The sequence below is a fragment of the Diplodia corticola genome, assembly GCF_001883845.1.
Source record: "Diplodia corticola strain CBS 112549 chromosome Unknown scaffold26, whole genome shotgun sequence".
In the NCBI taxonomy this organism is placed as follows: Eukaryota; Fungi; Ascomycota; class Dothideomycetes; order Botryosphaeriales; family Botryosphaeriaceae; genus Diplodia; species Diplodia corticola.
Genome location: NW_017971505.1, coordinates 201057 through 225125, shown reverse-complemented (window position 1 = coordinate 225125; position 24069 = coordinate 201057). Strand labels below are relative to the sequence as shown.

Sequence of the window (24069 nt, the reverse complement as noted above, 5' to 3'; positions counted from 1 at the left end):
TGTGACGTTCAGCCGTAGGTAGCGCAATTCTTGCGCTCCGAGAGAGTGTATGAAAGCTCGCTAAGCTAAGTGAAAAAAACAAAAGGAAATCTTTGGAATAATACAAGGCGAAATTAGGAGGTGTAGCTGAGGCCGGCCTGCTTGGCGAAGCCGACGCGGGGAGGGGTGGTGCTCTGGTCGTAGACGACGAACTGAGACTTGATGAAGATCGTGCCGAGGATGGCGACACCGATGTTGTCGTTCTGCTGGAGACCACCGTAGCAGTTGCCGTTGTAGTCAATGGGGCCGTAGGTCATGAGGCTGCCGGGAATGGTCTGAGCAGCGCCGTTGACGATCAGGTTGAAGTTGGGGAGAGTGGCGGAGCAAGGGTAGACCCACGCGCCGTAGTCGCTCCAGTAGGAGGCGTTGGTGACCTTGGCGTAGTAGGCAGTGACAATGGTGGAAGGCAGGACCATGAGGGTGGTGCCAGTGTCAACGACCGAAGCGAAGGTCTGGGAGACGGCGGCACCGGAGCCAATGCTGTAGCCGTTGGCGTTGAACTGCCACCAACCGTTGGAGGTGTCGACGTTGGAGTAAGTGATGGCGCCCGTGTACTTCTTCGAATCGACATATCCGAAGTCAAAGGAGCCCGGAGCGTTGTGCTTGAGAAGAGAGGTGAAGACGGGCGAGGGAAGCTGGCTCTTGATGCTGTTGAAAAGAGTCTTCTGCTGGACGGGCTGGACGGTGTTGAGCACGTCGAAGGCCAAGCCAAGCATGCCGTCATAAGCAGCATCAACGAATGCGTCCGAGGCAGTCTTTGCCGCCTCGACCGACTGTCCCTTGAAGGTCATGCCGCCCATGCCGACCGTGTCGTTGTAGACGGCGCCGCTCGCGGTGCTGCCGTCAAGGTAGGTAACGTTCCAGGAGTAGCCCGACTTCAGGTTCGACGCCGAGGGCGAATAGATGTTGTGGCCCGAGGTCTGGCTGCTGGGCTGCAGGTTGGACAGGACCCAGAGGTCGGAGGAGCCAGTGTCAACATCGACGTAGACAGTCGTGCCGCCAACAGTGATGGGGATCATGTAGGCGGTGTCGAACTCGTTCACAGGGGTCGCAACTGCGGACCCACTCTGGTAGGTGCTGGATGCCTTGGTGGAAGTCGAGGACGACGAGCTCGTAGTGCGGATGCTGGAGCTCGAGGAGGAGCTGGTGGTAGTACGGATGCTGGAGCTGGAGGTCGAGCTAGAAGTGGTGCGAACGCTGGAGCTGGAGCTGGAGCTGGAGCTGGAAGTGGTGCGAATGCTGGAGCTGGAAGTGCTGGTGGAGGTTGGCTTAGGCTTGGTGGCGGCGGCGGCGGTTGCTTGTCTCTTGTTCTTGTTGAGCATGTCGGGGGCCTGCGACTGAGTGGCAACAGAGAAGGCATCGAGGACCTCGCTGGGCATGTCGGCATCGACCTTCTTGTACAGGTTTCCGAGGGCGATGGGACCGTTCTTGAGGCGCTTGCCATAGGGCTGTTGCTCAAGGGTGAAGCCAACGTTCTGGCGGGCCTCAATGGGGTTCGCCTGAGCCTGAGGGAAGGAGATGGCAGCCAGGGCTGCGATGAGTGCGGTGGAGGTATGCATGATGATTGCTGATTGCTGATTGCTGATTGTGTTGTAGAGTAGTTTGGATTGCCGATTGGGTTGTAGAGTTGAGTGGATTGGAGTGTTGGTGAGTGGAGGAGTGGATGGTGAGTTGATGATTATTTTCCGGAGGATTGACAGTCCATCTTATACCAGTGTTGATGGCCGCGGACTTCCACAAATCCAAGCCCGAGTAACGGTGCGGCGAGTACCTTGGACGGAGCGAGGGCCAGGGTCTGTGGGCCCAGAAGCGGCTTGGAATCGGCCCAATGCTGCGGGTAACAGCTCCCACGTTGAACCATTCTCTCCGGCACGGCCGGTTGTGCAATAGCGCGCAGTTTACTGTCATCCTGTGCCATGGTGCCGAGAAAGTTGAAAGTGGGGAAGGGAGGGAGCATTCATCGCCGCATGCGGACATGCAATTCCGTTTGCGGACAATAGCTTTAGAGTAGCATCTGACGGTGGCCCATAGGTGCGCTAATGAGGCACCGCAGCCTGCGGCGCGCGGGCACTAATGGAATTGATAGCTGACAGCGGAAGCGTTTCCCAACAAGGTAATCGGCTTGGAGAAGATGCAAAAATTCCAGCCTTCTGATACGCCACAGGACAAACAGATGAAGCAATGATGTCACCGGCGGCTTAGCCTATCGAGGAGAGTGGAGTGCTGGGAGGCTATGGTGGAGCGTGACTAGCGGCAGCTACCCTCGAGGGGAGGCAGCTCTGGCGGCAGTCGTAGACGAAGAGCCCAGGTCTCGAATGACAGATAGGCAGTCCTCAGATCGCTCTGGGCTGCACAGCTTTCAGGATCATAGCCATCAGGCTGGAACGAATGCTCCTTGATTCCTCACTTTGCCGGCTTCCAGAGACACCGTAGAAGAATTGCGCGTGCTGACCATGTGCATGATGTCCTGGTATCTGGAATGCCGTTCTTCCTGGTGGGCTGAAGGGCTCCTATTGGCGCAATAATGCCCGTGGTGGATTTTCCGGGCTGCAAGGGGTCTTGGGAGGCTCCGAGGAGTCGAGGCCCCAGAGGATGACAGGGCTTATTAGACGATGACCGCGCCTCGGCAACTAAACCAAGCCAACTACGTAAGGCCAAGCCGCAGCTTGGATGCACTGAGGGCACATCCTTCCAGGCCGAGCTCCGGAGCTCTGGAGCTCTAGATCGTCTTGAGAAGTCGCGTCTGTGAGAGACTACGTACAGTGGTGGACAACGAGCTGGGACACAATGCAAGGACGAGATTGCGGAGGAGATGGTCGAAGTCCAACGGCAAAGAGACACGGTGCGAGATGCGAATTGGCCTGAGCGAGCAACGTCAATTGTGGTGGATGATGATGATGGTGAGGAGATGGTGTAGGTAGCGTTGCAGCAAACGGTCAGGTGCGACTGCCGTGAGAGAAGCCGGACCCTGCACGCCTGCCTGGTCGTCGGTCGATCAACGCCACCCAATCCTTTATTCTTGGCAACAACTAACAACGACCCTTCATAGCTATCGCCGACCGTGGCTCTACCATTGCGCAGCTAGCTCGCTGGAAGACGTCTCTGGCGGTACCTGTCAATCCTTGCCGCCTTTGCTTGCCGGTCGACGTGACGCCGCCATCATGGACCCCACTGCCGGAGTCTCCACGCCCACCAAGGGCGTGCTCGGCCTCACGCTGCTAGCCATCCTCGGCGTCCTGCTGCAGCGACTCCTCCGTGTTGATCACGATCCTCGCGAACCGCCTCTGATCCCTACCAAGGTCCCGCTGCTCGGTCATGTGATCGGCTTGTACAGACATGGCAAGCAATACTACCAGAAGATGGAGTAAGTGCACACGCGTCTGGCCGAACCCGGCATTCCTACTGACCGCATCGCCTTCAGAGATCAATACGGCTATGACATCTATACTCTCGCCCTCCCGGGCATCAAGCAGTATGTCATCACCAGCCCGGCCTTGACGGCAAGCGTGAGCCGCCAGTCCAAGCTCATCTCCTTCCGCCCTTTCATCATCAACTTCGTGAGGAAATCGATGCTCTTCGACGATACAGCCCATGCCATCAACCAGAAAAACCTGTTCGACGAAGACGGTCAGGGTGTCATTACCGCCAGCCATGACGTCTTCTACAACAACTTACCCAGCGGGCCTGCCTTGGACAGCATCTGCCAAGTCCTGCTGGACGACGCCGCCGCCATCTTCAACAAGCTCTCTTCCGGCGAAGAAGGCGGCGGCGAGATCAACATGGGCCTCGTCGACTTCTGCAAGAACGTCATCGGCTTCCCCACCCTGAAAGCCCTCTGGGGCCCCGACAACATCTTCGCCAAGGACCCCACGCTCCTCGCCGACTTCTGGGACATGGAGGTCGGCCAGGTCCTGCTTGGAATCGGCATCCTCCCCTCGCTCGTGGCGCCCAAGGCCCACCGCGGCCGCGCCCGCCTCCAGGCCGCCATGACCGAGTACTACGAGAGCGGCGCGTGGCTGCGGGCATCGACGCTGATCCAACAACGCGCCCAAGCCCACTTCGACCACGGCTACACGAAGCGCATGTTCGCCCACTCCGACACGGGCCTGCTCATCGGCGCGCTGCCCAACTCGACCTTCACCACCTTCTGGCTGCTGGCCCGCCTCTTCGCCGACCCCGCCCTGCTCGCCGCCATCCGCGCCGAGCTGGACGCCTCAGGCACCGTGACCCTGCGCAAAAACGACGACGATGGCCCCAAAGCCGTCGCCACCATCGACGTCGCCCGCCTGCGCACCCGCTGCCCGCTCTTCTCCTCCACCTTCCGCGAGACCCTGCGCCTCGGCATGCCCACGTCGTCGGTCCGCGCCGTGCGCGAAGACGTCATGCTCGCCGACCGCCACCTCCTGCGCAAGGGGTCGCTCGTCCTCATCGACGCCGGCGTCATGCACACCAAGCCCGCCATCTGGGGCGACGACGCGGCGGAATTCGTCCCCCGCCGCTTCCTCGACAGCCAGGCCGGCGACTTCACCGACGGCGGCGGCGGTCGCAACAAAGTCCACCCCGCCGCTTTCCGCGGCTTCGGCGGCGGCGAGGTCTTTTGCCCCGGCAGGAACCTCGCGCTCGTCGAGGCCACGGGCATCGCGGCGCCGTTGGTTTGCGGGTGGGATATCGTGGGCGATGAGCTGCTGAAGGTGCCGCCGCCGCTGGACGACGTCATGCCGATTGGAGTGTGGAAGCCGCGAGAGGACGTGGCGGTGAGATTGAGGCGGAGGGAGGGGTGGGAGGGCGTGAAGTGGGAGTATAGGGTTTGAAGTGCGCGCACGCACGCGCACACTGAATACCCGACCTACAGATGGGGATGAGCTTTTCTATGTCGTCACTGTCGCGAAAAAGATGCATTTTGCACTTTTGTCGCATGGGAGTTCAGGAATATGCTCGAGCGGGAACGGATTCATGATCCAGTAATCGAACATGGTAGCGAAGAAAAAAGATAGATTATGGGTATCGACAGACAAACAAATCGGCCTGTGATGCGCATGTGCAACATGTCAGTGTGGTTCTCGACCGTGAGGTCTGTTTGGCGTACAGCTGTGAATTTCTCCGAACCTACGCCACTTTGGGAGGCAGCTGTTTCTGCACCTTACTGAGAAACATGCCATACCTGCATGTCCGCCTCAGCATCTTTGGTGTTGCTCTGAGTCACAGGCAACTGGTTCCGCCCAAACGAAGAAAAGTCTGCTCTCGCTACCATTGTTGTTGGTGCCCTCGGACCAGCCCACGAACAGGCAGCAGCCCACCCAAATCACAAACAGCCTCCCGCCAAAAACAAAAACGATTAAGTGTTCGAAAGTATTGGAGAGCAGAGAAGATAAAAGGGTTCTTGAATGGAGCAAAGAGCAAAAAAGCAAAACTACAGGCTCTCCGGATGGAGAGCCCGCAGAAACCTTTCTCAGCCCGACCGTAGGGCTTCATCGAAGGGTTTTTTGCGATCCGGAAATGTGAAGGAGTACAAGCGTGGGTTGAACCCAGAGCCCCGCGGGAGACCCTGGGATCTGCCAGGACTACCACTCGGCCAGAACCGAAGTAATAGCACTCGGGCGGTAGCCCTGGCAGATAGTAGAGCAGTGGCGGGGTTGATTTATATACACTGACTGCACAACCCAGAGTCCCGCAGCGAATGTCGACTGCTGCATTGCTCAGACGTTCCACCCGATCTGTGTTGCGGGCCACCGTATCCAGTGTTTATGGTCGTCGGGGATGTGGTGGACGATACCTGCCATGATATGCTCCGGCCAATGCTCGATGAACCACTGATGGCGCGAGACGTGCAACATGACCACAAAGTAGGCGAGAATGACAAGGGCAAGCGGTTGATGCTGCTGGAGACAGAGAATGAAGTTCTCTTCCAGGCAGTAGACCCACGAGAAGACGAAGGTGACGGCATTCTGTACTTTTCCTTCGTCCGACTCGTCGAGCATCGCCTTCAGCGTACGTACAAGGCGGTCCCAAGCGGCCAGGTAGGTGGTTGTGTTCGGTTCAGTGAGAGCCAAGCCGACGAGGTAGCGACGGAATTCGCGGGTGTGCTCGTTGATTTCTGGATTGGGGCCCTCGGTGAAGGCAACGCGAAGTGCACGACCAGCTGCTCGCAACATGAAAGAAAGGCGCCCCGCCCACAGAGCGTTCTTTTGCAATTGAAGGATGGAGCGCGTCCCGCGGTTCAGGACCATCCAGTCCGAGGCGCCCCGGTCACTGATCATGAGGTAGTCTCCAGGAGATGGGCCTTTGGCAAAGGATAGCGAACAGATCAACACCGAAGAGACATAAAGTGGATCGGAATTTTCTGCATTCAAGTGTGGAAGCAGGCCTGTCACTGTCTGGACCGCTGCATGCTGATATTGGTCAGCCAAGCCACGGAGGAAGTCTGAGCGTGCAGGATCGCGGCGGGCAATATCGTATGCCGAGAAGGCGAGCAGGAGTTGCAAGACGTAGTGATGGGAGAAGCCCAGCTGAGGGATTGTTTTTTGCCAAACCCAAAGGTAAGAGCTACCAAGGCTCAGGCATGTGTTGGTGAGATAGTTTTGCAAGAGTTCAAGTTCGATGAGTTCAAGGCCGGAGGCTGGCGATCCAACGTCTGCTCGAGCAGGCGGCGACTTGAGAGATGGTGGAGAAGGCACGGCGGAAGAAGGCGCGGCGGGAGAAGGCGCGGCGGGGCCAAGAACATGGCCAGGGCTTGAATCAACGGATGAAGAAGCCGGAGCGAAATCGCAGCGGATTGAGTGCTGCACACAATTGGTACAAGACGGCTTCTTCTCGTCGCACTGCACGTCACATCCAAGTCAGCAAGCAGCAGACAAGCGAGAAGACAAGCTAACCTTGATCCTCCGCCTCTTGCAGTTAGCGCAGCCCAAGCGAGACTTCCGATGGCTTCTCCTGGACGAGGCGGAAGCTCGGCCGCTTCTGCGTGGGGCAGTCATGTCTCAATGGCTGCGCCAGCGAGCGAGTGGTGATGGCGTTGGTGATGGCCTTGAGTGCAGACGTGATCGGTGGCGAACAAAAATAGAACAAACGAGCACAGCTTCTCTGCAAGATGGCTGCAGCAGCGGAGAAAGACAGTGCGAGCACCCGGATGTGGATGGCACAGGATAGATGGCTTGCGACGACGGCGAAGGCATTGCGCTTGGCAGGGAGGGGCTTAAACAGCAGCCAGCGCGTAGGGCTGGACACGAATACGGAATATGTCCGTGCGGGCACAGCCTCGCCGGGAGCCCGTAGCCGCGCCAGCATCTTTGCAGCAGCCCGACACTGGAACATTGTACAGTAATCGGCACCTGTAGTCGGTTTTGCCTGGGCCAAGCGTTGGCCAGACGGGCAATGAGCATCGCATTGCTGCATACAGCTCTGACACGCAGCGCAGTATCACGGACCTCAATATCTCGCACTCACTTGGTTCCATCGAGTGCGCAGTGGGCCGGCATCTCTGGGGCTTCTCCTGTCTTTCCGGGTGCAAAAGTGCTCCAAATAGTCCATGGTGTTGAATCTGCAGGCAGGAGAACACGCTACGAGCGCCGTATTCGTATCGTACTCGTACCACCGTACTCGTAGCGCTGTACTCGCATCGCCGTATACTGCTGCTGCCGCTCTGTAAACCGACATACAGTTCCTACAAGTAGCCTCTACTCGTCCTGACTCCTCTGCTGCTCATCATCCTCCCTTTCCACGTTCCTCGACACACCCGTCTCGAATCCAAGATGACTACCGATGGCTACAAGCTGTACAACTACTCACCCAACCTGCCCGCGGCCATTGTATTCGTTGTCGCTTTTGCTCTGACGACTTCTTTCCACATTTTCCAATTGATCAAGCACAAGACATGGTACATGATTGCCTTTTTGATAGGTGGCTTCTGTGCGTCATCCCTATCCAAAACAATAAGCCACTTGCAACTGACAACTTTGCTTGAACAGTCGAAATCATTGGTTATGTTGGCCGCGCTGCCTCTGCAGCCCAAGATAATGGCAAGTGGACGGTCGGCCCGTACGTCCTTCAGAGCCTCTTCCTCCTCGTCGCACCCGCTCTTTTCGCCGCGTCCATCTACATGATTCTCGGAAGAGTCATCCTTCTCACCGAGGGTGAGGGCCATGCCATGATCAAGAGACGGTGGCTCACAAAGCTCTTCGTCTTCGGCGATGTCTTCTCCTTCCTGCTGCAATCAAGCGGTGAGTGCTACAACCATGTTTTTGACTGCACAGTCCACTGAACCCATGGCAGGCGGTGGTCTAATGGCCAAGGGAGCCTCGGATCCCAGTTCGCTCAAGATGGCGCAAAACATCATCATTGCCGGTCTCATCCTTCAGCTTGTTTTCTTCGGCTTCTTCATCATCGTCGCGGGCATCTTCCATATGCGCATGAATTCGGCTCCCACAGCCAAGTCGGAGCAGCCCGAGATTCGTTGGCGCCATTACCTCACTTCGCTGTACGCTGTCAGCGTCTTCATCATGATCCGATGCATTTTCCGTGCAGTCGAGTACATTCAAGGCCACGACGGATACTTGCTGCAAAACGAGGTCTACATTTACATTTTCGATGCGCTTCTCATGTTTCTGGTCATGGCGTACATGAACTGGCAACATCCTGCCGAGATTGGACACCTGCTCCGCGGAGAGTGTCCGTCCGATAGTAGTTTCACCATGGGAGTTATCGGCTCAAACAAGGAGGATCGCCTTAGCGATTCTCGGGACATGGTGTGATCGGATGTGAGACAAGCCTCTTCTGAATTTCGGTGCTTGGTAGCGGTGTATGGAAAACTGTTTGTTGTTTTAGCAGCGTCCTCATCTTTTACGTATATATCGAATCCTGTGATTGAGAGGTTCGTAATCGCATATATTTAGAAAAACTGCGGTAAAATGCCCTGTAGCAGTTAGGCGACAATCTCTAAATGGTAGAAATCCTAGTCGCAGCATCGTTTGGCTCCAAGAACGCGGGTATCACGTCGGCCAAGCCGCTGAAGAACCCCATCAGTGGGAACTAGAAACTTTGGGCGTGCTCTAAGAGACTGAGACGAGGGCGCGCACAGATTGCGCAGGTGTGCCTTGTTGAGGAAGTGGAGACGTGAGTGACAGTGAAAGTCGTGGCCGCGGCCACTTTCCGGCGAAACTGGGTCCGAGCTCGCCCGTTTCGCGCTATTGCATCGGGCTGCGCCTCGTTCGGTGGCTACAAGACAGAGCAGCCCCTCTGCTTGTGCCTTGTGGACGACGCCGACTTGCTCCAATCAGTGAACGCCGCATGCTCTGCCAGCCTTCCGCGCCGCGTCCGGTCATGTGATCATGTCCGAGCAGCAACCGGTGCCGAACAGCAAAGGGTTCACAGCGTCGCGGCGATCCCATCGGAAATCCCGTCTTGGTTGTCAGAACTGTAAGCGTCGCAGAGTCAAGGTGAGTGGTCTCTACTACGTCTGTCCCGGTCCGAAGAATACGTCTCTGTGAGTCTACCCTTCGTCTGGCTCTATCCATTACCTCGCTCCTCCCACCCCGGCCTATCATTCTGACAGCTGCCCGGCAGTGCGATGAAAAGAGGCCCGAGTGCACCAACTGCCTTCGACACTCGATCCCGTGTGACTTTACGCCCGCCGTGAACTCTTCCAATTCGGCAGAATCTAGCCCAGCCAACCGTCTCAGCCCCCAAGATGCCCTCAGGGCAGGACCAAGAACCCCATCTGGGCCGGGCCGGGCCTCCAGTTCTGTCTCTGGCTACGAGAGTGGCTCGACTCCCGCACCTGTAGCTGGGCCTTTTGGCCTCTCGAATGTGCCCGATCTCGAGCTGTTGCACAACTATTCCACCTCGACTGCATATACCATCTCAAACGTCACAGACATGCAGGACTTTTATCGAATCAATGTCCCCCGGCTGGGCTTCTCCCACCCATTCGTCCTACATGCTCTCATGGCCTTCTCCGCTCGGCATCTTGCTCAGTTCCGAGCGTCAAAGCGCACCTACTACATTGCCAAAGCCGACCACCATTGGGAAATCGGCCTGCGCAGCGCCAGCGCCCTCGTTCCCGCCGTCGACGATGCCAACGCGCCGGCCCTTTACATCTTTGCTATCTTCTCCTGCTTCTACACGCTCGCCAAGGGACCCAAACCGCGTGACTTCCTCGTATTCAGCGACGAAGGACTGGCCGAATGGCTCATCCTCCTCCGCGGCGTGCGCGCCATCATGGAGACGACCGGAGACAGCATCCGCCACAGCGCCCTCTCCCCGCTCTTCACCACCGCCAGCGCGCGCGTGCAAAAGTTCTACGCCCACGACCCGGCGTCCGGAGACGAGCACCCCCGCGTCGCCGAGCTGCGCGAGCTCGTCGCCGACGTCGCCGGCGACAGCCCCAACCTGCCCACCTACCTCGCCGCCATCGACGACGTCTCGCGCTGCTTCGCGTGCGTTTTCGACGACTCGTCCTCGTCGGCCTCCTCCCAGACCGTCTTCATTTGGATGTATCGCGTCTCGGACGACTTCGTGCTCTGCCTGCAGCAACGGCAGCCTGTTGCTCTGACCGTCTTCGCCTACTTCGTCGTGCTGCTGAATGAGCTCGGTAACAGCTGGTGGATGCAAGGCTGGGTCTACCACCTCCTCGCCGGCATCCATGACGCCCTGGACGAGGGGAGCAAGTCGTGGATCAGGTGGCCGATGGAAAGGTTGGGATGGATACCCGACTTGTGACATCGGGAGTGAGTCAGGGAGGCCAGGCTTCTGGGGGCGTACATAGGGGTTCTGTCTGCATGGCGATCTGGGTTCATCTGTGTGGGCGGCGTCAAGGGTGTTTCTCTCGTAAAGTCTTAGGTTATGCGTTCACATCTAGATGCTTGCGTTAACTAGATATGAGGGAAGGTCCTCCTTGTTTATTTCGTTTGTTTCCAGGTTCAAGTTCCGCCGAATCTCTGGCAAAATCCAATCAGTTCGGCGTTCCGCGCGCCGTTGTATTCGTATCCCACGATATACAGCAGCTGCAGCATACATCATTTCTTTACCCACTTGGCGACTAGTCCTTCCACTATTTGGCCTGTTTGGCGTCTTTCGGAGGTGGGCAGCATTGATCAGAACAGGTGGATATTTCTGTTTGGGGACATGGTTAAGGCTGTCTCCAAAGATCGCGGCGAAGTCAAGATCGGTTCCCGGGTTGTGGCGGCGGAAAGTTGGTCGGTGAGGGTAGAGAGAGGATTGAGATGGCGAGTGATGAGACTCTGCGACATGTGCAGGTGTTAGGCTTGGTTGGTGTGTTAGGGTCGCACCTGCCGGGAGCGCGCTTTCCTGATCCAAACACGTCGACGCCCGCTCGTCCTCCTCAGCTTCACCACTTTGTCACCCGCCTTTTCTTCTTTTTCTTTTCCCCAGACACCCTAGCCTCTGCGACCGTCTTCTAAGATCAACTCGTCAGATCTTGCAGATCGCAAATTCTACGCGCGCGAACGACAGCTTCGCCACCGCCCGCGCTTCGTCCAACGGCCTCTCTTCATCCCAACCCTGCCGCCATGAAGGAAGAAAACAAGCCCAAGCTCATGTTCTGGCTCTGTGCCGTCCAGTTCGTCTTCTCGATTCTGGTTCTGGGCATGAACATTCCCGCCCGCATGTTCGTCCGCCAGCACGGTGGCCCCGACAAGCTCGTCGAGGGAGGCTACTGCCAGCTCCGCAAGATTGGCGATTCCGGCTTTGTTCTCCACCTGTGGTCGATCGATGTTGCTTGCTCTTCTGGCCTTGTCGGTGTTTTAGTCTTTCTAGCTCTGTTCATCGTAATCTGCCGCATGGGCTGGACTCGACTCATCCGCAAGATCCGCAACCCGACCCACCTTGTAAGCCGCCGCTCTCGCAAAAGCTCCGTGGTTGGAACTGACGAACTCTAGACTAAGAAGGAACCCCACTTGATGCGCCATGTGCCGGCTAAGATGGTTTTCCTGCATCCTCGCGTGCTCATCAGTGCCGGCCTCTGGACCAACCTGGTAAGGCCTGAAGTTGATTCGAATATCGCATGTCGTTAACATACTTGTAGTTCGTTGCTGCTACTGCATGCATATCCGTCTACGCTAGCTATGGCAACTCCGATCACTTGGATCTGACCGGTAGCGGCCCCAGGTACCTGGGCGAATTCGACATCGAGGCCTACCTCTGCGAGCTTCTGCCATGGATGTTGAGCGATCAGTCCGAAATGGCCCTCATGATGGCCCGCGAACGCTGCGCGCTTGCAAGGTTCTCTCGATGGTTGCTGCTTTTCTCCGCCATCTTCAGCTTCTTCCAGTTCATCATATGCGTTTGGGTTGTCGACAGCATTTCTCGGCCCGTAAGCGCAGCACTTGAGAAGAAGAGGGCCCGCCAGCGGCGGGAGCAGCGTGCCAGAAGCCATCCCGAACGCGCGAGGTCCAGCGCCCTTGAAAGTTTCCCGGACGTGGACCGTGTGGGTGGCATGTTCTGAGCCGATTGGTCTTCTCCGCAATCTCCGCGTCCAGTGCGGGGGATCGACACGGCACCAGTTGTCCCGCTTGCGCCCTCGGTACAACGTCCCCCGTGGCCTTTCCTTCTTTGACCAAAGCCCCTGGCTAGTCATGCGAGATGGTAATGGAGGGAGAGCTTGATATATTAGGTGTGGGCGGGATCTAGAGGACTGCGGATAGAGTCATTGTTCTTGGTTTCTTCACTGAACTCCCCATTCACTTCCCTCTGATTTGGAACCCGTATGGTCGCAGAAGCTTGGCCGTAATTCGTCAACTCTTGAAGGAAGCAGCATCTGGCAGCATGCCGTTTAGCATAGTAAAAGCAACATGGGCTTTTTCTTGTCTCCTGACGTCACACACTGTGCTTGCGCAATCCTGCTGGAGAGACACTGTGTGCGACGGCCCTACTAAGGCCGCCTTCCCAGGCCCGTGGGACGCCAATATCTACGCCCCATCCTCGCGCACCATCCAACCCAGCTCTATCCTCTCTCTCGCCAATGCCTCCGTCATTTCATCATACCCAGGCACGGCCACACTCCAAGGAAATGCCTCGGCACTCGTGTTCGACTTCGGCCAGGAAGTGGGCGGCATTGTTCACCTTTCCTACAACGCAACCGGCGCCGGCACGCTCGGCCTGGCCTTCAGCGAAGCGAAGAACTGGATCGGGCTCAGATCAGACTCGTCCAACGGCCTCTTCGAAGCAGGCGACGGCGCCATCTACGACGGCCCGTTCGACTCGGCTGCCACAAGCCCCCGCTCCTACGTCATGCCCGACGAGAAGCTGCGCGGCGGCTTCCGGTACCTGACCCTCTTCCTGCTCACCAACTCCAGCAGCACCAGCCCCGCGAGGATAGACGTCGGAAGCATAAACCTGGAAATCTCCTTCCAGCCCACGTGGGCGAACCTGCGCGCCTACCGGGGCTACTTCCACAGCAGCGACGAGCTGCTCAACCGCATCTGGTACGCGGGCGCGTACACGCTGCAGACAAACGCGGTCCCCGTGCGGACGGGCCGCGCGTGGCCTGCCTTGAGTGCCGGCTGGGCTAACAACGGCACCCTCGCGAACGGCAGCACGGTCATCGTGGATGGCGCGAAGAGGGACAGGGCGGTGTGGCCTGGTGACATGGGTGTTGCGGTGCCGGCGGCGTATGTGAGTACGGGGGAGTTGGAGAGCGTGAGAAATGCGCTGGAGGTGATGTTCGATTATCAGGTACGTCGCTGTGGAGGTGGCCGGAGTCGAAGACGCGGGAATGAACACTGACCGAAGGCCGCAGGAAGCCGATGGTGCCATCCCGGAAGCGGGCCCGCCGCTGCTGCAGAAGGGGAGCGACACGTACCATATGTGGACCATGATCGGGACGTACAACTACGTCCTCTACAGCGGCGACCTGGATTTCCTGGACCTGGTTTGGGAGCGCTATCTCAAAGCGATGGACTACGTCTACGCCAAGGTCGACAGCTCCGGCCTCCTCAACGTCACCGGCACCCGCGACTGGGCACGATGGCAGCAGGGCTGGAACAACACCGAGGCGAACATGATGTGAGTCTGCCCCGATCTCCTTTCTCTCCAAAGACACCAACTTCCCACTAACCACACCCGCCCCAACAGCCTCTACCACACCCTCACCACCGCCGCCACGCTCGCCTCCTGGCACGCCAACACCACCACCACCGACCCCACCCCCCTCACCGCAACCTTCCTCACCCGCGCCTCGCGCCTCCGCACCGCCATCAACACCCACGCCTGGGACCCCTCCGCCTCGCTCTACCGCGACAACGCCACCCAAACCACCACCCTCCACCCGCAAGACGCCAACGCCCTCTCCCTCTACTTCTCCGTCGCCCCCACCAACGACACCACCACCGCCACCTCCATCTCCACCGCCCTAACCAACAACTGGACGCCGCTCGGCCCGGAACCCCCGGAACTCCCCGGCAACATATCCCCCTTCATCACCTCCTTCGAGCTGCGCGCCCACGTCGCCGCCCGCCGCCCCGACCGCGCCCTCGCCCTCATCCGCCGCACCTGGGGCTGGTACGCCAACCACCCCGACGCCACGGGCGGCAGCACCGTCGTCGAGGGGTTCCGCGTCGACGGCAGCTTCGGCTACCGCGCCGAGCGCGGCTACGGTGCCGACGCCAGCTACGTCAGCCACGCGCACGGGTGGAGCGCCGGCCCCACGGCCGTCTTGACGGAAGGGGTGGTTGGGTTGGGCGTCGTGGGGCTGGCGGGGAGGCGGTGGAGGGTCAGGCCTGCGTGGGGCGATTTGGGGTGGGCGCGGGCGGGGTTTACGACGGGGTTGGGGAGGTTTGAGGCGGGGTGGATGAGGGGGGCGGAGGCGGACGCGGGTTCTGGGGTGGGGGAGGGGGAGGCGACGGTGGTGTGGTGGTGTGCGCCTGAGGGGACGGAGGGGGAGGTTCTTGTGGAGGGGTTGGGGGAGGTGCGGGGCGTGACGGTTGAGGTCGATGGGGAGGAGCTGGTTGGAGGGGTGGAGGTCGGGGCGGGAGGGAGTGTGAGGGTGGAGGTGGTGGCGACGGGGGGGAATTATACCATGGTTGTGAGGTGATGTCCTGGTCACTCTCCCGGCTCGGTATGTTCTGCAGGGTTCCCCTACATCCGGGATAGGCCAGTAGCAACAGCTGGAAAAGGAAGACGAAGCTGCTTGATCTGGCCATGCAAGGCTGACCTCGCAAGATAACGAAAAGCTTGACGAACTCAAGAAGGCAGGAACCAACCTTTGTCAATCAAGGTTCGGACAGTGGCCCTGCCCAATACGGGGCGGACTCGCGGAGGGGTACGCTAAAGGCTGCAGCGCACTTACTTATTTAAATAGTGAACAGTTCGCACTTGCAGCTCTATAAGTGAACAGTTCGCACTTGCCGCTCCATACCACTGCACTCTACTACTTTACTTCCTCACGGTCGCAACCATGACACTACAACAACTCAAAGGCAGCCTTTGGCCACCATCAATACCCCAGTACACAAAACTGCCAGAATACAAGGACCTACCAGCCATGGACAACGAACAGCATTCCCCACCTCAAGCGACAGGTAGGAAAACCAGCTTTACCTAAGCGCTACCACTTTGCTAACCAACAAAAACCTCAGCACCCACAGTACACAAAGTCATCATGTTCTGCCGGATCACGCTCGCTACGCTCTGCGCTATCGCTCTCATCGTCTTTGAAGTCGTCGATTACCGTGGTCGCAAAATCATCGAGACCGAGCTCGGATCTATTACGAAGAACGTCGCTACAACTCTTTGTCACGACCTTATCACCATCGCTACACTCTGCGTGATCACACTCATCACATTCGAAGTCGTCGACTATCAAAACAAGAAACTTATCGAAACCGAACTCGGGTCTATCGCCAAAAACGTCGCTACAAGCCTAGGCCATGACCTAGTCATGGCACTCTTGGAGGAATTCATGCGCACGAATGGCATGGGAGTTCCACGGAGATTCCTTTCATTGATCGCGGGACCTTTAATGTCTACCGGTTAATACTTTATCTGGGAAGAATCCTCAAAACAATCGGTGCTGGGCTTGGACATGATATGGTCATGATACTACTGCAGGAATGGATGAGTGAGAACGGAATGGAGGTACCATGGAGCTTCCTGTCACTGATTGCGGGACCGATAATGTCTGTTGGACAGTATTTCTTGTTAAGCAGATAAATCGAACTACGTAGTCCTTGACTCGATGATGATACGGACATTGAAGAGCCATGAATTGGAACTTGTTTGCTATAGAAGCCGCTATAGAGATGAGCTAAAGTAGGCAGCACCTACCCGTTGAACGCGCCAACAGTCCGATTGCTAGCTATCCCTTGGGCCGGCGCGATCCACTGAGACCGGCACCTCCATTAGGTTTAGCGGTTTCCTGATGTAGCTCTTGGCATAGCATCAACAGAAGCAACCATCCTTTGCAGCATAGCCGATTGTTCTACCGCTTTGGTGAGCCGAGAGGCGAGAGCATAGGCGGAAGCGACGTGTCACTTTCCTCCTCCATCTGCGCAAGAACCTCCATCTGCTCGACCAACGGTTCCGGGTAATCGTACTCACCCCAGACCTCCAGATACTTCGACAGGTCCTTCTGTCCGAAGACATCGCAGGCCACCGCAAGGATCATGTTGAGCGTGGTGCGCGTGTTGGCGTTAGGGTTGGGCTTGTCGTTTTTTTCCTGTTCCTGAATGGACTCCTCTTCCTCTTCGTCGCTGCTGGAAGAAGCCCTTGGCGACATGCCGAAAGCTTCGCGCTTGCTCACCATACGAGGCATCTCTGCAACACGCTTCTTGAGCTCTTCCTTTTTCGTGAGGAGCTCCTTCTTCTGCGCAAGAGCTTTCTTCAGAGCAGCGTCTCCGTCTTCCTCTTCTTTCTTCTTCCCCTGTCTCGGATCCGCGTCCACGTGTTGAAAGAAGTCCCGGTCCTCGGCGTAGTACTGGGGCACCTTGTCTTCAAGCTCGGCAATGTGCTCTCCGGTGAAAGTGACGCGCACCATGAGCGCTCTGAGGGCCATTTCACGGACGATGCTGGCCTCATCGCAATGAATGGGAATGACCTCGCAAAGCCTAGCCAGTAGAGCGAAGATCCAGAGGCTGATGCTCTCCTCAACATCCTTGAAGCATTCGAGCTTGCGCTTGAGAATGTCAAGCAGCTTCAAAACACAGTAAGAGTCCATCTGCGCTACCTGAACCGGGTGGGGAGGCATATCGGTGAAGACATCAAGCCAGCGACGGACAGCTTGCCGCATGATCTTAGGAGCGTTCGGGAATGTGCAGTAGCGAGATTTGTCGAGGGATTTCTGTTGATCCTCGGTCGGCGTCTGAGCCATGAGGTTACGGTAGCCCTCGAAGCGGAGAAGTAACCGATTGTAGTATTCCTCTTGAGCATCAACCCTACACCAAAGCGTTAGGATGAGTTCGGTCTTGTCACGGCACCATTTGCTTACCATCGAACGTAGAATCCATCTTCCAGGTACTGCTCCTCATCCTCATAGTCTTCCTCCTCGTCAAAGGCCTCAGAAGCGGCGTAGCCAGATGGCCTCACGGGTCCAATCAGGTGAGGGCGAGCAACGTAGGCGCCATCGTCGTAGAAGCCGCGTGTATCACCGACGGCAGTGCTGTAAATAGCACGAGAGTCACTGGGTTCGGTGTCTCGGAATGTTATGGGAAGACCATTGGCCTCAAGCCTGCAATACTCACCATCAGTAGATCATAACCTGTGTGTGCGTATCGAGAGGAGCATGGAATGCTCGTTCGTCCTGGAAGGAGAAGAGTGCAAGTCTCCAGGCAGGTCAACATGAGCAGCTTGGAGAGCAAAGAGCATATGAACGTACCTGACTCCCTTGAGATAGCGCATCGCTTCGACACCCTCCTCGTTGTCACTTCCAGAGTCGTCAAGGTTCAGAGCGGATGCCTGGCCATATCTGAGATCCTTCTGGTTTGTGTTCTTCTTGCTCTTGCCCTTAGGCTCTTCACGGTTCTGCTCGCCATTTGGCTTCTGGTAGAGCACCTTCCCACGTCCCATCGGCGTGAAAGTCGCAAAGTGCGTCTCGGGTGCATCAACGGGTGATCCGGGAGCCTCAGGGTTCGCGGCATTGTCGTGGTTCTTCTCCTCGGCCGTACCGTTGTCCGCGCCATCGTCATCTTTCGCGTCTTGACTCTTCACCTCACCAACCGGCTCTTCCTTGACCTCACTCATCTCGCTCTTGATCGCCGAAGTCGTCTCAGCCTGAGCAGCCTTGCGCAATTTCTTGCCATTAGCAAATCCCCTGTTACTTTGGTTGCGCGTGGCCGGATCGTTGCCTGGACCATCCTTGGTCCAGCTCCACAGGTTGGGCTTCTGAGCGCGGGGCGGGGTGATGACAGGTTTTTCCTCGTCCACCCTCCAAGCTTTCTTTGGGTTCTTCTCCTCGTGTTTGACGGCGGTTGGGGGCTTGCTCACAGTCGGGCGCGGAGGCGGCGGCATGGCCATCACCGCGGTGTAGTTGTCCGGGCGGTGACGCTTGTTGTACTGGGCGCCGTCGGCCGTGACGGCCATGTTCTTACGTTTCGCAGGCGGTGCAGGCATCGTGTCGCTCGCAGGACTGCAGATGCAAGAGTCGAGGCGTGGAGAAAGAGAGGTTTGGGTGACGGAGGGTTGGAGCTTGAGCAGGCCGAGGTGACGCGATGGAGACAAATAGTCGTGGCCGGTAGTTATCGATAAGACTGACTCGTGCGCAAGCTCACGCACTACGTATTATTCACCGAGCAGTGTCCATTCCATTATTGTCACTATTCATAGTTCAAGTTATTTCATTTCTCATCTCTGCGGTTTGGTTGAGCCCTTGTGTTTAGCCAAGCACAACCTCAATCGCCGTCAAGTGCCACCCGAATGCCCGAAACGCCATTGCTCGAGGGTTCGTGAAACACTTGAGTTCAATCGTTCCTGTACAACAGTAGTTTCAAGTACAACACTCCTTTCCAATCCATCTATAATTACTCCAAGAGCACCTTTCCGAGGCTTCCCATGTTAACAGAATAATAGATCACATATCAAAAGGCCGACAGAACTGTGAATTGTGACGCTCAACAAGGCCGTGACCTTTCATCGTGCTTGTTCATGAGCGCTGTCGTGGAAGTTTAGTAGAATACGTTCGGGAGGGGGGTCAATCTTCCATGGTCCAGACGCCGACTATCTTGTTCTCCAGCTCAGGACTCTCTGCCTTTCTTTTGTTGAAGGATTCCTCTATGGTGTCGATAAGCCGCCTCATCTCATCCGCGTCATCAACGTGCCACAGCGCGGTCATTGATACCCTGATGATGCGCAAATTGGGTATGGTGCCGTCCTGGATGGCATCGGCAAGGTCGCCTGCCTTGAGTACCTCGTCAGGGTCGAGGGACCAGCCCATGTTGCCGGAGTCGGTGAGCTCTAGGCGCTCCAAGGGGTGGTTGAGGAACCGCACCTCATCTTCCTGGTCGCGGTACACAAACATGAAGGTGACATAGTCCAAAGACACCCGGAGCGCTTTCAGACGCGGACAGAAGTCCAGGACACGGTCCATGGCATTGGCGCGAAGCCCGCGGATATTCTCGACCGTCAGCGCCTCCAGCTGTGGGCCGACGGCGCGGACAAGAGAAGTAAGATCGTGTGTGGCAAGGCGTGGACAGTGGGTGATTGAAAGGGTCTTCAGGGAAGCGGGAAGGCGGCATGACAGCAAGTCCTCGTTGAGCAGACGCCTGATGAACTGGTTCTCAATGCTGCCGCTCAAGTAGAGCCTCTCAACGGGTGGCCAGACAATGGTAGAGGCATCGAAGGAAGCGCTGTCGCTGGACGAGCGGGGGAAGTAGAGCGTCTTCAGGTTCGGAAGCCTCTCGAGCGTATGGGCAAGGGTAGAGAAGCTGACGGCCTCGAAGATGAGCGAAAGGTCCAGGACACGGAGGTTTACGCACTTTGACAGGGCAGCAAAGCAATTGATGGCAAAGGCGGACTGGGGAGCAATGAAAGTCTCAAGGCTCGACTTGGTGCGGCCAAGAAGGCGAGCAGTGGTGGATTTTGTGCTCTGGCCGACGATGCGCTTGAGGTTCAGGACACGGACGAGCCCGGCGAGCTCGCTATTCTTGACGTGCAGATTCCGGGAGGGGCAGATGGTGCGGACGAAGAGTTCAAAGCTGGAGCCCTCAAGCCACGGCTCCTCGTACAAGCGGGAGATGGCGACGTCGTACCACTGGCGCTTGACGTGGCAGAAAGCGCGAAGGACGGATTGCGACTCTTTGGTGCGTGGGATGTGAGACAGGATCTCGAGGAGGATCTCGTCAGGCAGGTGCTCTGCTTGCTTGTGGTCGGCAGGCGGGAGTTGGGCAGGGCGGCTTGCCAGCCTCATGGCGCCGGCGGGGTTCCAGCAACGGTGTCACACGTGAGGCCTTGTCGACATGGGCGAAGCGGGGGGTTGAAGAAGCGCAGAGCCGTGTGGGGTTGGCTTGATGCGCAGTGTTCCATGGAGGGTCGCCGCCGCGGCGGCGGCGGCGGCGGCGAATGACGACAGATGGCCCAAGCTTTTGCAAAGACCCTTCCTTCCTTCCTTAGCCACTGCGCTGTCCTGCACCCCATCACCAACTGCAAACGTCTCCGCCAGAGAAAGGAACCCCTGCATCAACAGACCGTATGGCGTCCTGAGGCGCAGTCAGACACAAGGAAAAACAATACCGACCCTCAAAACATGGACTGCACTTCGACCCACCAAAACAAAAAAAAAACAGGCACATCAGTGCAGGTGACTAATGGACTGGGAAAACAGATGGAGCTGCTTCATTAGGCTGCAAATCAAGTACTGTACTGAACTCAGTAGATACTGGACTAGCAGCTCATTGCAGTCGCCGCACCGCACCGTGTCTACCGCGAGCCTGAGTCACGCAGCTGATGTCGCCTACGTAGTACATGGTAGTCGATAGCTACGCCTGGCACAGACCGGAAATGTCCACGGCGCCGTGCTAATGCTATATGTCTTTGCCTTCCGGCGACATACTCCCTTCTTCACCCTCACCGCCACGTCGTGATTGGTATCCCTTACAGTGGAACAATAACTGCCAACGCCGCCTTTGTCAATGTGGAGGAGAAGCCGAAACTTGTCAGTGCAGGTTTGAAGACCATTGACCAATTGCTCGGCTATTCAGTCAAGACTGCCAATTCCATGCCGCTTCGGGTTGTTACCTACTTTGCCGATCTTGCGCCTCAAACACACGGGCCATCCTGGGCAGTCTCTTTGCTCAGGGGCGGCACACGCGAATTCAATCGTTATATCGCTGGCCAAGGACGGGACACGGCGTGGGGTTGCATGAGGAGGTAGCAGCGGTGATAAGCGACACAGCAACAGGGTTGTAAGCCGGGCTTGTGGGGAGTGGGGGAAATGATCAGCATCCCTGGAATGAGGTACAAAACCAAATGCGCCGGTGCCTCTCACGTCACTGCTAGGCCGCAATCATGAAAAACTTCGTGGTGCTCCTATCCGCCGCGTCAATTGCGTGCGGGCTCCAACTGCTTCCACCAGCAAGCTCGACACCAGGCCACGCGCCGCCCAGCGGATCCTTCGACCTCGCATCAGCTCCCAAGTCGATTTATATCGACAGCACCTTTGCCGCAGTTGCAGATTCGCAAGGCCTGACTCTCATCCCACCTACAGCTCTCAGTTTCGCAGAGTCATTCCGAAGCGATCTCTATGAGCTCTTTGGTGCCAATTGGACTTTGCACAAGGTCGACGGCATCCCCAGCAATGGCAGTGGCATCTTTCTCGGCGGTTTCACCGGAAACCTCTCGCAGCTGACCTACGAGGATGGAAGGCCCACGGAAGAAGGCTACGAGCTCACTGTATCCAGCAATCGTGTCTACATTGCCGGCGCGGGTGCCCGGGGCATGTGGTGGGGAACGCGTACGCTCCTGCAGCAGCTGCTTCTCTCCAACGGCACCGTCCCTGGCACGGCCATCGTCGATGCTCCGGCGTATGCCACTCGAGGCTTTATGCTTGATGCAGGCCGGAAGTATTATGCGCCGTCCTTCTTGAAGGAGCTGTGCACATACGCGTCGTTCTTCAAACTCTCCGAGTTCCACTATCATCTGAGCGACAACTACCCCTTGAACCGGGGCCACAACGACACCTGGAATCAAGTTTACTCTCACTTCTCGCTCCTGCCCGAGGACGAGTCGCTGCACGGCATCGTCGAGCGGCCCAATGAGACGCTTTCGCGCGCCGATTTCTCCGACTTCCAGCAGCATTGCGCCTCTCACGGAGTGACGGTCATCCCGGAAATCGAAGCCCCTGGCCACTGCCTGTACTTGACCAAATGGAAGCCCGAGATGGCCCTCGACAAAAAGGACCTGCTCAATCTGTCCCACCCGGAAGCCATCCCGACAGTCAAGCGCATCTGGTCCGAATTCCTGCCGTGGTTCCATACGAAAGAGGTGCACATCGGCGCTGACGAGTACGACTCGACCCTCGCAGACGACTACATCGGCTTCGTCAACGAGATGTCCTCCTTCATCCAATCCACATCCAACAAAACCATCCGGATCTGGGGCACCTACGAGCCCTCAGAGAACCTCACCATCTCCAAGGACGTCATCATCCAACACTGGCAATACGGCCAGTCCGACCCGGTCCAGCTGCATGACGAGGGCTACCACCTCATCAACTCCGAAGACTGGTGGGCCTACATGTCGCTCAAGAATGACCACATGCCCATCAACCCGGCCCCCTACCCGCAGTTCTTCAACACAACCCGCGTCTTCAACTTCGCCGACAAGCCGGACTGGCAATGGACCCCCGCAGACTACAACCCCGTCAATACGACCCAGCAGCTCCCCGCCGGCGCCCGCGCCAACAAAGGCGCCATTCTCGCCGCCTGGAACGACAACGGGCCCGACGCTACCACCCAGCTCGAAGCCTACTACGCCATGCGCCAGGGCATCCCGCTCGTCGGCTCGCGCGCCTGGAGCGGCCGTCGTCAACCCAACAACAACATCACGTCCGCCGCCACTCTCTCCGCCACCATCGACTTCCTTGCTCCCCTTGTCCCAGGCCAGAACCTCGACCGCCGCTTCCAAGCCCCGGCATCCACCGCCAACACAAACGACAACGACCCCACGCTCTTCTCCTGGACGCGCGCCTCCACCACCAACACCAACTCCACCACCGCCCCAATCGTCCTCAACCCGGACGACAACGCCAGCATCGGCCCACCATACACCCTCCACCTCACCGCCACCGGCCCCTTCGCCCTCCGCGGCCCCGACACGGTCCTCGCCCTCACCCCCTCCTCCTCCAACGCCTCCCACACCCTCCTCACCTTCACCACCGCCGACGGCTGGCCCTACCCCCTCCGCAGCGTCTCGGCCGCCTCCGCCGAAGCGGGCGAGCGCATCTGGGTCAACGACACGACGTCGACGCACGAGCCCGTGCGCATCGCCAAGCTCGACGGGGGCCGGGGCCGGCAGCAGCAGGCGGTGGTGAATCTGACCGTCGCGACGGACGTGCTGCGCGGGAGCCGGGTGTGGGTGGACGGCGTGTTCGCGGGCCGGTTCGAAGTCTTTGTGTTCGGCGGGCGGAATCTGGAGTTTAGCTGGAGCCAGATGGCGTTTGTGGCGCCGGTGGGGGAGGTGGAGGGGCTGGGGGGAGGAGGGCTGGTGGGGGTGAGGGGAGGAGGGCTGGTGGGGGTGAGGGTGGTGAAGGGGGTGAGTGAGGTTCCGGCTAGTCCTGGTGAAGAATGAGTGAGTGAGTGAGTAGATAGGGATGACGTTGGAGGTTTAAAGTAGCTTGCTATTTCTTGAAAATATTTGTGGCCTCGCGACGCATGAAACGCGCTTTCTCCTGCATAGCCGAAAGTGGACAGGGACTCATTGCCGTGGTGCTGCTATCGAGAGGCTTTGATCATACGAAATTTGCTTTTCTGACTTTTCCAAACCGCTCCTCTCGCCAAACGCAACGAGCATCGACATGGGCACTGAGAAGCTCATTGTGAGAGTGGACGTAATCGTGGAATTACATTTGGCTGAGCATGATCAACTTCACAGATC

General features: G+C 57.8%; 11 protein-coding genes across 11 annotated transcripts; 7 read left to right on the top strand and 4 right to left on the bottom strand.

The window, feature by feature from the left end:
• Nucleotides 1–113: 113 nt before the first annotated feature.
• BKCO1_2600081 (aspartyl protease) lies at nt 114–1598 on the bottom strand (the record flags this gene model as incomplete). Its single annotated transcript, XM_020273484.1, has 1 exon — nt 114–1598. One exon carries the CDS (start codon nt 1596–1598, stop codon nt 114–116), a length of 1485 nt encoding a protein of 494 aa, XP_020130214.1.
• A 1253-nt stretch (nt 1599–2851) lies between these two features.
• BKCO1_2600080 (cytochrome p450) lies at nt 2852–4850 on the top strand (the record flags this gene model as incomplete). The annotated part of the gene is made up of 3 exons (XM_020273483.1): nt 2852–2952; nt 3089–3403; nt 3461–4850. The coding sequence occupies 3 exons, from the start codon at nt 2852–2854 to the stop codon at nt 4848–4850; spliced, it is 1806 nt and encodes a 601-aa protein (XP_020130215.1).
• Nucleotides 4851–5735: 885 nt separating this feature from the next.
• BKCO1_2600079 (c6 finger domain) lies at nt 5736–7013 on the bottom strand (the record flags this gene model as incomplete). The annotated part of the gene is made up of 2 exons (XM_020273481.1): nt 5736–6857; nt 6912–7013. The coding sequence occupies 2 exons, from the start codon at nt 7011–7013 to the stop codon at nt 5736–5738; spliced, it is 1224 nt and encodes a 407-aa protein (XP_020130284.1).
• Nucleotides 7014–7787: 774 nt separating this feature from the next.
• Nucleotides 7788–8786, top strand: BKCO1_2600078 (rta1 domain protein; the record flags this gene model as incomplete). Its single annotated transcript, XM_020273480.1, has 3 exons — nt 7788–7944; nt 8004–8255; nt 8308–8786. 3 exons carry the CDS (start codon nt 7788–7790, stop codon nt 8784–8786), a joined length of 888 nt encoding a protein of 295 aa, XP_020130283.1.
• Nucleotides 8787–9909: 1123 nt separating this feature from the next.
• BKCO1_2600077 (c6 zinc finger protein) lies at nt 9910–10752 on the top strand (the record flags this gene model as incomplete). The annotated part of the gene is made up of 1 exon (XM_020273479.1): nt 9910–10752. The coding sequence occupies one exon, from the start codon at nt 9910–9912 to the stop codon at nt 10750–10752; it is 843 nt and encodes a 280-aa protein (XP_020130276.1).
• An 809-nt stretch (nt 10753–11561) lies between these two features.
• On the top strand, nt 11562–12496 carry BKCO1_2600076 (alpha-l-rhamnosidase protein; the record flags this gene model as incomplete). Its single annotated transcript, XM_020273478.1, has 3 exons — nt 11562–11879; nt 11931–12026; nt 12077–12496. The coding sequence occupies 3 exons, from the start codon at nt 11562–11564 to the stop codon at nt 12494–12496; spliced, it is 834 nt and encodes a 277-aa protein (XP_020130275.1).
• Nucleotides 12497–12816: 320 nt separating this feature from the next.
• BKCO1_2600075 (glycoside hydrolase family 78 protein) lies at nt 12817–15082 on the top strand (the record flags this gene model as incomplete). The annotated part of the gene is made up of 3 exons (XM_020273477.1): nt 12817–13725; nt 13790–14055; nt 14125–15082. 3 exons carry the CDS (start codon nt 12817–12819, stop codon nt 15080–15082), a joined length of 2133 nt encoding a protein of 710 aa, XP_020130278.1.
• A 363-nt stretch (nt 15083–15445) lies between these two features.
• Nucleotides 15446–16024, top strand: BKCO1_2600074 (uncharacterized protein; the record flags this gene model as incomplete). Its single annotated transcript, XM_020273476.1, has 2 exons — nt 15446–15569; nt 15627–16024. The coding sequence occupies 2 exons, from the start codon at nt 15446–15448 to the stop codon at nt 16022–16024; spliced, it is 522 nt and encodes a 173-aa protein (XP_020130277.1).
• Nucleotides 16025–16468: 444 nt separating this feature from the next.
• On the bottom strand, nt 16469–18594 carry BKCO1_2600073 (snare complex subunit vam7 protein; the record flags this gene model as incomplete). Its single annotated transcript, XM_020273475.1, has 3 exons — nt 16469–17420; nt 17474–17713; nt 17861–18594. The coding sequence occupies 3 exons, from the start codon at nt 18592–18594 to the stop codon at nt 16469–16471; spliced, it is 1926 nt and encodes a 641-aa protein (XP_020130280.1).
• Nucleotides 18595–19171: 577 nt separating this feature from the next.
• Nucleotides 19172–20386, bottom strand: BKCO1_2600072 (f-box domain protein; the record flags this gene model as incomplete). The annotated part of the gene is made up of 1 exon (XM_020273474.1): nt 19172–20386. The coding sequence occupies one exon, from the start codon at nt 20384–20386 to the stop codon at nt 19172–19174; it is 1215 nt and encodes a 404-aa protein (XP_020130279.1).
• A 1097-nt stretch (nt 20387–21483) lies between these two features.
• BKCO1_2600071 (beta-n-acetylhexosaminidase) lies at nt 21484–23763 on the top strand (the record flags this gene model as incomplete). Its single annotated transcript, XM_020273473.1, has 1 exon — nt 21484–23763. One exon carries the CDS (start codon nt 21484–21486, stop codon nt 23761–23763), a length of 2280 nt encoding a protein of 759 aa, XP_020130282.1.
• Between the last annotated feature and the right edge of the window lie 306 nt (nt 23764–24069).